The following is a 14,183-nucleotide window of genomic DNA, read 5'->3' as shown; positions in this document are numbered from 1 at the left end:
TGAATGCACCCTCGACTCAGATGATTCAGAAATATCAAATGTATTTTAGACCAAACAAACCCAGACCTACCACCTACGGGTGGCTACATCTTATTGTAACGCTAATGTGCATTTTATAATGGTGCGTATGCTTACGTGTCCCAAAAGATGCATTCTATGAAAATTCTCATATTTTAAATATAATAATAATAATATTCAAAACACATTTTAAGAACTTGTTGAAGGATTTGTGGACTATGGGATGTTGTATTTTCCTCTTTGGCAATAATGTTTTAGCAATTCAGCCAGCTTTTCTTACGATTATGCAGTATTTAATATTTGTAAATGTTTATCAAGTACCACACATGGTCTGAATGTTGACTTTATTTATACACTTTATTTTATATTTTAAGTAACTGATCCAAATGTATTGTAAAATAGGGTATTATTAGTAAATTCACAAAATGACATTACAATTAGTAAAATATTGAGGATAAAAGAAACTCCAATATGAATATTTAAATCAACAAGGAAAGCATATTTGAATGTGCACAGTATAAGCTTTATAAAGCCATCTCAATTTTTTACAAACCCCTGCTCATTAAATGTTTCTTGGTGTTTTTCTCTGGCTTAAACAAAATAATAAAACATTTTGGAGCGAATATACACGTAATTAGTCCAAAACTGGAGGCCAGAATGGCAAATATCTCCACAGCCACAGTATATTTCCCAGGAGAGCTGACATATGCTGGGATAAATGTGATCCAGACTGCACAGAATATCAACATGCTGAATGTGATAAGCTTGGCTTCATTAAAATTATTAGGTAGTTTCCGAGCTAGGACAGCTAACACAAAGCAAAAGACAGCCAGTAAGCCTATATACCCAAGTACAGCCCAGAACCCCAAAGCTGATCCTAATGCGCACTCCAGGATGATTCTCTCGTTGTATGTCGTGAGGTTTTTCATCGGAAAGGGGGGACTAAGAACTAACCAAATAGTACATATCAAAACTTGAATAAACGTGAAAGACACTACAGTCAATCTTTGCTGTGAAGGCCCAAACCATTTCATCAAATTACTACCTGGTAGTGTAGCTCTGAAGGCCGTCAGAACTACTATAGTTTTTCCAAGAACACAAGACATGCAGAGGACGAATGTGATCCCAAACGCTGTGTGGCGCAGCATGCAGGACCACTCCGAGGGTGCTCCAATGAACGTTAATGAACATAAGAAACATAGAGTCAGGGAGAAGAGCAGCAAGAAGCTCAGCTCAGAGTTGTTGGCCCTGACAATTGGTGAGTTCCTGTGACGATAGAACACAGCCGCTGTTATAATGGTGAGACAGGCACCACCGATTGAAAAAGCAGCCAAGATGATTCCAAGGGGCTCGTTGAAGGAAAGAAACTCAACAGGTTTCGGAAGACACGTATCTCTCTCTGCATTGGGCCATAATTCCTTGGGGCAAGGGAAACAATCAAAGGAATCTGAAAAAAAGAAAAGAGCTTTAAGCAGTTAGAATTTATATTTTATGTTCTAAACATACATTAGAAAAACAAATACCTGTAGCATTGCTAATCTCTCCCTCGGGACACGGTGTACAGTCATAACAGCAGATGGGTTTTCCTTTCTGAAGCACTTTACGAGTTCCTGAAGGACAGCTGTCAGTGCACACTGACACAGGCACCTGTCACATACAAATTAACTCACATGTAGACAGGTGTGCTCTGAAGCTAAAATGATAAAAGGATAGAGTCATGTTTTTTTCTTCACAATGTTTTTCTTTGTGTCTTTTACATTTCTGTTTTGTAATTTTTAAAGTAAAGTAAACTTGTATTTAAAAAAATAAAAGGTAACATTTCATGTTAAAAATACTCTCTCATTATTCGTAACATTGGAAATCTAAAGAGGTACCGAGGTATGAGACATCATACCCTTTGAGATTATATGAAAATGTTAAATGTTAAACTATTGCTTTGGGGCTCCTCACCTGTGTGCCACCCTCCACCCAGGTGAGGTTCCTGTTGATAAGGAACTCCCGGCCCACCGGCAGTGATGAATCGTATCGCCCCACAGTCACCAACTCAATGCTGCCACTCTCATTTCTTTGCCAGTTTACCAGCTCATATGTGGCCACAGGATCCCCGTTGGCATCAAATGAAACATCATAACCATTTTGGGAAAAATTTACTTTTTTCAGCTGATTAAGAACCTAGGGATGAAGTAAAGGAAGACAGTGAAGGGGATAAAGAGATCATTTACAATAAAATGAGCATTCATTTGATAGCATAGACGTGCAGCTTAACATAACATGATTATTTGTACTGACCTCTTTGGACTCTAGCTTAGTGAATTTATCACACTGTCTAGTAGAATCAGTTTTCTGACACACTGCATTATGAATGGCATGCGCTATTGCATAGACAGCCTTGTACGCCATGTTAGTGATTCGAAGTTGAGATGTGTCAGTGTATGAGCTCTGGAGCGTCTTTATATCTTCAGTTCCATCACACACACTCCTGTCAGTGGCTTCACCTAAAAACACAGAAACAGAGGGAGGTGTTTTTAGCCATGATGATTACATTCATTCATTCTTATGTTTGTATTGTGTTATTTAACCTGCCAAACAAGCATTGCAGGATTTACATCACGTTTTGCGGACATGTCTATCAGTTTTTTACGTTATTAGTTTATTTTAGCAGCTCACACTCACACAAATCAGTCATCAGACAAATACTTATAATTATATAAGGCAAAACATTTCCTCTTTTCATTTAATACTGACTTGCCCTGTTATAATGATGCATGATGGACACTAGAACCAGCAGTAAAGGATCATCAGAGACCCTTATCACACTAGAAATAAATATTCTGCCCTTTGATGTCTGGTAGACGGTAACACACTAACAGGCCTACACAGCTTGATTCAACACGCAATAAGACTGCTGAACTCTTGAAGTCATGATTTTGATACTGTCCCGCTACATTTAAATAGTTGTACTTACTCTTTAACGCACCTACATTATGTATGTACATATACCATCCATATATTACTTCTCATAAAGCATACATTTACTACATTCCTGTTTACAGTTCATCTTCTTTATTTTAAAATGACCTGTCAACAAATATATTCCACAATTGATATATATATTCTTTTTTTACATACATTTTGACTCTGCACTATATACCATTACACACCATTTTTGAAGGTAGACTTTCCCTACATTGTTGTGCATTGAGGAATAAATAGCTTTCATCTAAGAAAAATAAACATTCTAGAATCACTGTATAATAGCTTAATTAGAATAATTTACATGTATGTTATTTACAATATATTAGACAGCATTGTTAATAAACATGACCTGAACATCACATTGTGAGATCAATCACTGAGATGCACCTTATGTCCGCCTCATGTATTTCATTACAAATATTAGATTTCCCTTTCAGTCAAGATCTGGGGTTTAGCCTTTAACAGGCTGATAAATTCAGGGAGCTACACTTAAACAGAAAATAAAAAAACTAACACAATCAAGACACTACCGTGAGTATCATGTATGTTTAATATTGGCACAACTTTCTCACTTTTTACCAGCCTGCAGTTGAATGCTTCCTCCCAGAACATGGTAAGCAACGGGGAGTCAGCCACTTTAGAGGGAGAGAGATCCAGCAAGAAGTCCCTCAGACCTGGGATGACAGATTTTTCAATGCCAAATCCGATGGCTCCAGCAAGGAAGCTGAACCTCAGCATGTCTCGGTCGGTTACCCAGGCCTCGCTACCTATCCACTGGCGAGGTGGAGAAGGCTTGCGTGACAGCTCCTCCAGCAAAATCTTCATATCTCCAGGGGAAATAAATGCCACAACAACCTTAGCCGTTGACCTGGAGGGATGTTCAATTACATAAAAAAACAATAGTTATAATATTAGACTAATATTGTCCTTTATAACAATGTAAGTCATAAGTATGAAGAAAAACAAAACATAAGAGATGAGCAACAGATATATTGGCACATTTCCTGTTGTAGTCAAAACATGTTCCATCACTTTTAGAACTTGTTTTGGTTTTTCTCTGCCGAAGGTCAGTGTCAGCACAGGGAACTAAAGGAGAATCAGTGATATAGAAACCTGCGGATAACATCAGCTACTCTCTGGATCCGGCTACGTGGATGGGTCCGATAGAAAGACTCGGAGTATTCCACACAGATCCCCTCTTTACGTGCTGCATGCAGGAAAGATGCCATGCCGTTGTTGCCATAGTCCGAATCCGCCCGGACAGCCCCTATCCAAGTCCAGCCAAAGTGTTTTACCAGCTTGGCCAGCGCGTCAGCCTGGAATTGATCACTCGGGATTGTTCTGAAGAAACTCGGGTACTGCTGTTTATCAGACAGGCATGCACACGTGGCAAAGTGGCTCACCTAAAGAAAAAAACAGTTATTTAACGGGACAGAGGCAAAACAAGTAATGGACTCAAACACAGTTTGCAATAAATTCTTAATATTTACTTGAGGTATGTTGAAGGGCCCGATGACGCGCGACATACTGATGGAAGGCGTGGACCCAGACTCACCAACGACGGCCATCACCATACCAGACTTTGAGCATTTGTCGCCGGTGTTAAACACCGGGTCTAGTCCCCCTGAAAGCTGAAATGCAACATGCATCGCCACTGACACCGAGGCACATGAGTCGTAGATCTCATAGCCAAGCTTGATCCCCGGAAGCAGCTCTGTGCTGTTGTTAATCTGCTCGATGGCGAAGACCATTGCACGTGATAAGCGCAGTTCACGGGAGTCGATGCTGCACACAGACATCGGTGTTAATGTTAAAACTTTAAGATTTAAAAATAATACGTGATAGACTACAAGATGACTACAATTCAAATATATGGTCTGGATAATAAGGAACAGCTTCTCTTTAGACTTTATGTGAACCAATTAAATGCACATAAAAAAAACACGTGTCAAAATCCCAAACACTTGATATCCAAAATTCACAATAACTTTGCTGAATTGTTTAAATGGTCAATTTAATCCTAAATTACACATATCTCAATTTAAAAATGGTGAAATGTTTACAAATCAGTTAAACTATATATTTTTATGAAAGAGAAAACAAATCCACATTTTGTTACATACAACTACATGGAAACACAAATTCACAATATAAACATCAATATACTATATATCTCCACAGTCTAGCCAAAATCTCCCTGTACTAACCTCCCTGTGCAGCTTAGTGGCTCAGGCATGGTGGTGTAGTTATGCTTCACTGTGTGCATGTAATTGTGAATGGCGAAAACACCCCCAATGACATAGTCACCGTCCATAGAGAATGCATGTTGACGAGTGGTACCTTGTAGCTTACATGTCACAGATGAAGCATTAGTGCTAAGCACAGCAGCAGTCCTATCCCCTGTAAGCACAGCCGCTTGTTTCACACCATCCCCAAAACTATTCAAAACAAGAACTGAGTTCAGCTCACACAAAGCTATAGACAGTACCAGACCAATAAGAGACATCTCCATCATCAACTGTCGCCAAGTGGGCAAACTGTACTGTGTGTTCTCACTGGTTTATAATGTTTTTCAGATGCTTCCCTCCTTCTACCATACGTCACTTTGCTATTAGAGAGAGAGCATGTCCATGCCCAGCACTGACAAGATGTATTTATTTTATTTTATATTTTATATGTAACTTTTCTTCAAATAATCATCATTGAGAAAGTCATGCTGTTTGGATGGATGCCCAAATACAAAGCCATCACAGCAGAACTTGCCCAGACATGTCCTTAAATGGCCAATATACTGTCCATGTTTTATGTTTTTCTAGGATCAGTATATTTTTATAAAAAAATTGTGGATGATTAGAAATAATCTTGTTTTGGGGGTTATTTGCTCATTGTTCCCTATCTTTTTAAGCTTTATGTTCTTTTTTTTTTTTAAGCAAAAATCTTGGCTGAGATTCTTGTGACTATTGCTCAGTGGTTTCAGAACAACACTGTTTGTTGTGCTGTGCAGATCCTCTGAACCAGTGAAGGCTTTTCAGCAGCACCTTTATAGTTTTCATAAATTGCCCCTTTAACAGAGGTTGTTTTACCTAAAACAGGCCTGAACAAGGACAAATAATTGTTTTTAGAGTCTGATTTGTAACCAAAAGCATCAACATAGAATAGAATAGAATCGTTTAATGTCATTATACATGTACAATGAGATAAATAAATGCTTCTCCCTTTCAAAAGGTGCCATCAAAACAAAAAACATCGCAACATAAGAAAACAAATACATGCAGCATACATACTTAGGAATAAGGAATAAAGTACAGTAATTATTTCCAGGGGTATAAAAATAAAATCTATAATGTAATAAATAATAATAGTAGGTATATATACTATATGAACTACCCTTAACAATGTGTTTTGGCTCTACTGAGGCAGCGGGAGGTGTAAATGTCCATCAGGGAGGGGAGAGGGCAGCTGATGATCCTCTGTTCTGCTTTTACAACTCTCTGGAGCCTCATCCTGTCGGCCTCAGTGCAGCTGGCGTACCACACTGTGATGAATTATATTAATAGGCTCTCATTGGTAGAACAGTAGAAGGTCACCAGCAGCTTAGTGGCCAAGTTGTTCTTCCTGAGCACCCTCAGGAAGTGCAGATGCTGCAGGGCCTTCTTGATGACAGCTGTGGTGTTGTCCTTCCAGGAAAGGTTGTTGGTGATGAGGCCGCAGAGGAACTTGAAGGTGTGGACCCTCTCCACACACTCACCGTTAATGTAGAGGGGAGCGAGGTCGGTAGTATTCCTCCTGAAGTCTACGATGATCTCTTTGGTTTTTGTGGGCTTCAGTGCCAGGTTGTTCAGTGAACACCACGCTGAGAGCTTCAGTACCTCACTCCTATAGGCCGACTCGTCTCCTCCGGAGATATGCCCCACCACAGTGGTGTTATCAGCAAACTTGACGAGGATTATCTCTGGATGGGCTGGACTGCAGTCGTGGGTGTAGAGCGAGTACAGGAGAGGGCTCAGCACACAGCCCTGAGGAGAGCCGGTGCTGAGAGTGCGGGTGGAGGAGTGATGGGGGCCAAAAAAAAAACTAGAAACAGTGAAATCTTGCTGGTTAATTTCAGCTAACTTTATGCGAGTGGCATCATGCAGTGTGAGAAAAAGCACACGTCCGATCGTCCGATCGTCCGATCGTTCCCTCACGCAAGTGAGGGAAGCAAAGATTTCATTTAACCGACCTGAGACGGGGCCTTAGCCCTGCTTTGCCTCACCTAGTGGAGGATCCTCTGGGTGCAGCCTGTCAACGCAGCCATAAAAACCATGAAGCTCTCCCCTCTCTGCGTCATCGATAGGAAAGCCAGATCGGTATGTGCGCTGTACGGCGATCTATTTAGTCAATCCACCTCATTACTTTTATTGATATTAATGCTGTATTTGTATTTATTCATAAACCTAGGGCCAATCCAATGGTTAAGGGACATCTGCGGTTTTGCTTCACCGGAGAAAGTGTGTTTATCTGTAGTTACGTCACAACTGCTGTTGATCCTGCCGAAATGTTTGGGCTACCTCTACCACATTGTTGCTTCTGATTGCTGCTTCTGGTCAGCTTTGCGTCGCCTACTGCAGAGGCTCGCTCACCAGTTAAAGTGCTGCTTTAACTGCAACTGCAACTGATTTACGTATTTAGCCCTAACTGCATTTCCCTTTTTGTTTCCCTACTTAGTTACTGAGAGCTGAAGTTGGTGGTGCTGGTGTCCAAGGTGGTGGTTTTCCTCTCTTCTTTTGTGTGTGATATTCTCCCCCGGGATTTGATTTCCTGCACGTATGACTGGGGTGATTTAAGTTTGGTTTGTTTGGGGATCCTTCCACTCACTCGTTGACCCTATCCCCCCACCGGTTAGCCTCAGCCCCTAATAAATGTTTCCCTTTGTGCTACAGCCCTGTGCGACTGTTTTGAACTGCATTTTAACTATTTACTTAAAAACTTAGCTTATGAAGCTGAAGGAGTCTAGGAGCGTCCCAACTGCACGCCTCGGGGACCCTGGGGTTCGCTCCTGGACGTTTATGGAGAGTGTGTTGCTGAATTAGCAACGGTGTAGCTATGGAGGGAGAGTTACAAGCAGTGGCGAGCCGTGACTTTTATACCTAGGCCCTCTGACCCACCCCTTCCCTCGAAAAAAAAGAAGAGTTATTACGTCACAGCGTATACTTCAGCGGAATATCAAAACAACGGCCCGGGGTGCAAAATGCATCAATGACAGTGACCCTCTACCACACAGAACAACACCATATATATAAACACCTATCATGACAGGGCACCCGCAGCCAAGTAACAATTACAAATGAATTAAGTCGGCACGGCGGCCCACATTGAAAATTACTTAGGCCTACTTTTGATGATCAAATCACTTAAACACAAAGTCCATATCCTGCCCTTGCAAGAATGCTTTTTGGATTGCAGGCTTGGCAGATAGCTTAACACGGAAATAAACACCCAGGAGACAGCAGCTCAGTTTTGGATGTTTACTTAATAAGTTCCATTTTGTAAAACTGAAACCAAAACAAAATACACAGTCAGGAGACATAAGAGGTTTCTTAATAGGCAAGGCAAGGCAAGGCAAGGCAAGGCAAGGCAAGGCAAGGCAAGGCAAGGCAAGGCAAGGCAAGGCAAGGCAAGGCAAGGCAAGGCAAGGCAAGGCAAGGCAAGGCAAGGCAAGGCAAGGCAAGGCAAGGCAAGGCAAGTTTATTTATATAGCACCTTTCAACACAAGGCAATTCAAAGTGCTTTACAAAAAATGAAAGACATTAAGAAAATGGCATTTAAAATCAGTCATTAAAAAGAAAAGATAATAAAATAAACATTAAAAGAAAAAATACATGGATACAATACTCAAATTTCCCCTCCTCGACTCCTATCCTCGACTCCTATCCTCGAGACTTAGTCGCGCCCACAGGAGATGAGAGCGAAGGACTGAGGAGGGGAACCGAGGAGAGAGGAGGGGAAGCAGCAGGCGGTTAGAGAAATGAGAACTCCTCTCCTCTGAGCAGTCATTTTAAAGAGACGTCCATTAATGATGACAGGAGGCACAGCAGCACTCAGCTGTCTGATGGACAGATGTGTTCATGATGACTTATATATTAACTTTTAATTAATTCACAGTGCGGTATAATGAGACAATAACAGTCTACAGATACGGACACACGCACATATATTTATATAAATATATACAATTTCAGAATCAAACAAGTATGAGAGCACTCTCATAATAACGTAACACAATCAGAGACTGGATATATCCCCCCCCCCTCTCTCTTGTCGCTGAAATGGGGAATTAAAATTACGGGCCAAAAGTTGTATTTCCAAGTATTAAAAGTAAGCATAGGACACCAAACCAACTGAGACCTGTCTGTCCGCCGCATCTACGCACTGTACCAAACACACACCTACGCACTGTACCACACACACCTACACACTGTACCACACACACACCTACACACTGTACACACCTACAGCTGCTAAAGCATAATCACGCTACAGCCGTTGTGTATTTTATTATGTGAAGCCCTAAGTGGTCTTAGAAAAAATATTGAATCTTTGTTTGTAGATATCTACCAAACTACAGCAAATACAGAGAGTAATGTAGGCCTGTTATACTGAGTGATATATATGCTGATGCTCGATGCTTGGTCCTCGAAGTGCATTTAGAGAAATTAGATGTCCTTCAAAATAGCGCGCTGAAATTCATTTCCGGGTCACTACCGGAGGACCGAGGAGTCGAGGAGGGGAAATTTGAGTATTGAGAAACCTCTATTGTCGCTTTAAGCACTAAATACAAATAAACAAGACTAAACAAACATTCCAAACAGCAGAGTACTTGTTAGCATAAATGCTAAAAACATTTCAACTGCTGTTCACAGGCTAACAAGTTTAGCATCAGTCATTGTTCTACATGTTTTTTTGAATATGCTCAGTTTTAATGTGCAACGGGTGCATTCACACCTAATAGTCCGCTCTCTGACCACAGTTTGTTACATTGTTTCATTTTTCAGAAGGTTCGGTTTGCGGTCAGACCTTAAGGGGGTGAAAACGCAAATCCCAGCAATTTCTAGCGGAGCCTCCGCCATGGAGCATCGGCACTTTCGGCAGGTTATTCTCATGCTGCTGTTAATCTGGAGATCAACAGACACTAGCGGCCTGGCATATGATTATATAATCAGACAACGTCCGTTAAAAAACATTATTACATGGCTTTGTTGAATACTCGATTCTGATTGGTCAATTCAGAACACGTGACACGTTGTTAATCCAGAACAGACAGACCGCCGTCAAGGGTTTATTGACCGTTGTTAAGGACGCTCACATCTTCACAAAGAAGTCAGTTCGATTTAACTGTATACAGTTTGGCTGAAAAGCAAACTGCATGCAGTTTGCAAGCAACAATGTTTTCAAATCTGTAATCAAAAAGCTCCTCAAAAATGCTATCGAAGCAGTTCCTGCCGTTGCTACGTTAGTTCAAACACTAACAACGGACTATTTTTCTTAGCGGATGCATGTCAATTTAAATGAATACATACAACTATTTTTTAAATCAATAAAATCATTTTCTAAATCCACAAAAGCATTTCAATTATTATTGGGAGTCATGTCGTTACTTTGTTGAGAATGTGGCCATGTAATAAGCGGGATAATGTGCCGCGACTCGGTCATTATGGGGAAAAGAATACCTTCATGCCGATCTAGATCCCTCCGCTTCGTTGAAGATATCCGCGTTCTTGTGACACGTAAATGTTTATCAGAGGTGCCCAGTACGTCGACCGCGGTCGACCGGTCGACCGCGGGGGCAATGCTGGTAGATCGCGAGTCATTCATACATTTAAAAAAATCCAGCTCCGTTAAAATAGACAAAACAGGTTTTGATCCCTCCTCCCTTGGCCTCCCTGCCACTTAATTCAGGAGTTGACTTGATTGACAGAAAAAGCGACCTATTGCTTTCCAGTCTGTTAACCCAGAATGCAAAGCGATACAAAATCAGTCAAGTGCCGGGAGAGACAAACAACAAAATGAGTGCGGGAACGAGCAAAAAGCTAAAGACATACCACTTCCACACAGAATGGGAGGGAGAATCTTTTTTTGTGATGTCACATTCAAACGTTATTTGCCTTATTTGTAAAGCAAGCGTCGCTCTGCCAAAGAAAGGTAACGTGGAGAGGCATTATCGGAGTGTACAAGGCATATGACAGCGACTTCCCTCCGAGTAGCGAGTTGAGAAAGGTCATGTATTATTGCTACACAAACATTATCTCTTAGTCTTAGTGTCGCCAACTCGTTTCTAACATGCAAAAAGACAAACAAATGCGTCTATGGTCGGTGTATTTTCTATCTTTCCAATCCAGAAGAGATCTCTCTCTCTCCCCCGTCTGTTTGCGAGGGGGCGGGGCAGTTTACACACACGCATCTGCTACATGCAGCAACACACGGAGGAGATGGTGGAGAGAAGCGCTCCAAGGTGTGGTTACATGTTACCCGTCTTGAGGTGGACAATGCTCGTCACCAAAAGTGTTTAGCATGTAAGGGCGGTAACACGAGCAATTTGTCTAAACATTTAGCAAAAGTGCACCACATTCAGACGGAGGAATGCACCGGGTTCGACTGTCTTTCTAGTAGCTCTGTAGCCCCATCCACGAGTAACGTTTCCACGTCAGGTGTTATGTATGCTAGCAGCAACACACGGGGTTAACTACATTATACAAACATGGGTTAATGATTAGAGGTAACTGAGTTATTTATTTTGATAAAGTTTCAGCTATTCTGTTTCCAGTTCTGTCATCAGATTATTTAATAAGATTTGTTAAAACATTGTTGTTTCTTTTGATGTGAAATATTATTTATTTAATTCAAATAAAAAGCAATGTTAATTTTGTTCACAATTTGTTAAGTTAATTTAATAATATATGTATTTTTGAATCAAGTATTCATCTTTATTGTCTTCATTGTTAGTTTCCACATGCCTAAAACAACCTCAAACTAAATCTAAAAGTTGACGGCTAAATAAGAGCGTTTGAGAAATTGTGCAAGGCACACAGTGGTAGTCCGAATATTCGATTAATCGTTTCATTATTCTATAGATTAATCGATAATCAAATTAGTCGTTTGTTGCAGCCCTATTGTAGTTATCCCATGTAAAAATAAAACGTGTTATTCAGCAACCCTTGCAATTTGGGATTTTATTTTTGGTTGGTAGACCTCGGTTAGCTGGTCATTTCAAAAGTAGCTCACCAGCCAAAAAAGTGTGGGCACCCCTAACTTAAGAGGTCTCGGACTGTGTTCACACCGACCCAAATGAACGCTAAACGCACCAGAGTTCGATTCAACCGGACTATACAAGGCAGGTGTGAATGCACCACTATTTGGTACTTACAGAAATAAAGACCCTGGCCCTTTCTCATTTCATCAAATCCCCCTCCTCGACTCCTCGACTCCTCGGTCCTCCGGTAGTGACCCGGAAATGAATGATCGAGCGTCGAGGAGGCTCTCTGGAGGAGCTATATCCGAGGATACACTGATGGGTCCTCCACGGCTCCTTCGCGGATGCATTTCCGGGAACAGAGATGTTTCAAAGAGTCGTGAAGCACGGCCGGACTTATCTCAGCCAATGACAGCTCTGCATGCATCCCCTGGATATTATTTTATTAACTGCTCTCATCGCGACGCAATGTTTCCAGTGAGAACAGCTGTGAGATCCGTGCAGAAAGCAGAGCAGTGTGTAAAATATATATCACTCAGTATAACAGGCCTACTCTCTTTATTTGCTTTAGTTTAGTAGATATCTACAAAAAAAGAGTCGATATTTTTTTCTAAAACCATTTAGTGCTTCACATAATAAAATACACAATGGCTGTAGCCTTTTTAGGAGCTGTAGGTGCGTGTGGTACAGTGTGTAGGTGTGTGTGGTACAGTGTGTGCGTAGATGCAGCGGACATACAGGTCTCAGTTGGTTTGGTGTCCTCTGCTTACTTTTAATACTTGTAAATAAAACTTTTGGCGCGTAAATTATTTTCCTCATTGTAGAAACAAGAGAGAGGGGGGGGGGGATTTATCCAGTCTCTGATAGTGTTACGTTATTATGAGAGTGCTCTGTTTGATTCTGACATTTTATATATTTATATAAATATATACATATGTGTGTGTGTGTGTGTGTCCGCATCTGTAGCCTGCTATTGTCGCATTATACCGCACTGTGAATGAATTAAAAGTAAATATATAAGTCATCATGAACACATCTGTCCATCAGACAGAGGGCTGCTGTGCCTCCTGTCATCATTAATGGACGTCTCTTTAAAATGACCGCTCAGAGGAGAGGAGTTCTCATTTCTCTAACCGCCTGCTGCTTCCCCTCCTCTCTCCTCGGCTCCCCTCCTCGGCTCCTCCGCTCCCATCTCCTGTGGGCGGGACTAAGTCTCGAGGATAGGAGTCAAGGAGAGGAGTCGAGGAGGGGAGTCAGAGAAATGAGAAAGGGTCCTGGGGGCTTGCCATAGCCAGACAGAAACAGGAAACTACGGCAAGCATTTATGGACCCACAGTGCAAAACCCAAAACCCTTTGCAGGCCCTCTTAAATGCGCAGCACAGTCCATCCTCCTGTCGTTTTGGATGAAGCACTTGATGGCGGGTCATTCAGCTGATCCTTTGCCACTCCAGTTTATCATTTTAACTCAATCTTGAAAACGACTCGGTAAATAATTTCGCAACTATGTCATCACAATCACTGAAGTGAGCCATCATGAACGAACTTATGCTAATCATACAGGGCCGTGGGAAGTAGGGGTGCTGAGGGTGCTGCAGCACCCCCTGGTGGAGGACAGGGGAACTGCACTTCCACAAGATTAAATACAAATATAATCAACAAAAGAAAAATGTTCAGCCTTGATGTAACAACATTCATAATTAAGTAAAGATAACACCGTTTTCACCCCGGTTACATTTTCCATTTGCCCTGTACGATGGCCGCTGTAAGTGATGAAAGTGGGGGATGTTGGCTTATCAGGCGCCCGCAGCTCACAGCCAGCGTGAGAGAGAGAGATAGAGAGAGGGGGTGCACCGGTACCGGCGGGGAATGTTGTTCTTCTGCGCTAACAGATATAAGAAGCTGTTTCTACAATAATGTGGAGGAGAGCTCTCCTGTCCGACTGAGAGGCTCAGTGAGGTA

General features: G+C 41.5%; 1 protein-coding gene across 1 annotated transcript; it reads right to left on the bottom strand.

The window, feature by feature from the left end:
- Nucleotides 1-563: 563 nt before the first annotated feature.
- On the bottom strand, nucleotides 564-5,323 carry LOC307034908 (extracellular calcium-sensing receptor-like; the record flags this gene model as incomplete). The annotated part of the gene is made up of 8 exons (XM_079673832.1): nucleotides 5,202-5,323; nucleotides 4,485-4,779; nucleotides 4,108-4,397; nucleotides 3,567-3,862; nucleotides 2,308-2,513; nucleotides 1,969-2,190; nucleotides 1,542-1,665; nucleotides 564-1,465 (listed from the first exon to the last, which is right to left on the bottom strand). Exons 1-8 carry the CDS (start codon nucleotides 5,306-5,308, stop codon nucleotides 564-566), a joined length of 2,442 nt encoding a protein of 813 aa, XP_079529958.1. The 5' UTR covers nucleotides 5,309-5,323.
- Nucleotides 5,324-14,183: the final 8,860 nt, after the last annotated feature.

Source organism: Notothenia rossii (assembly GCF_949606895.1).
Source record: "Notothenia rossii genome assembly, chromosome: 4".
Taxonomy (NCBI): domain Eukaryota; kingdom Metazoa; phylum Chordata; class Actinopteri; order Perciformes; family Nototheniidae; genus Notothenia; species Notothenia rossii.
This window is presented reverse-complemented; position numbering and strand designations above follow the sequence as displayed.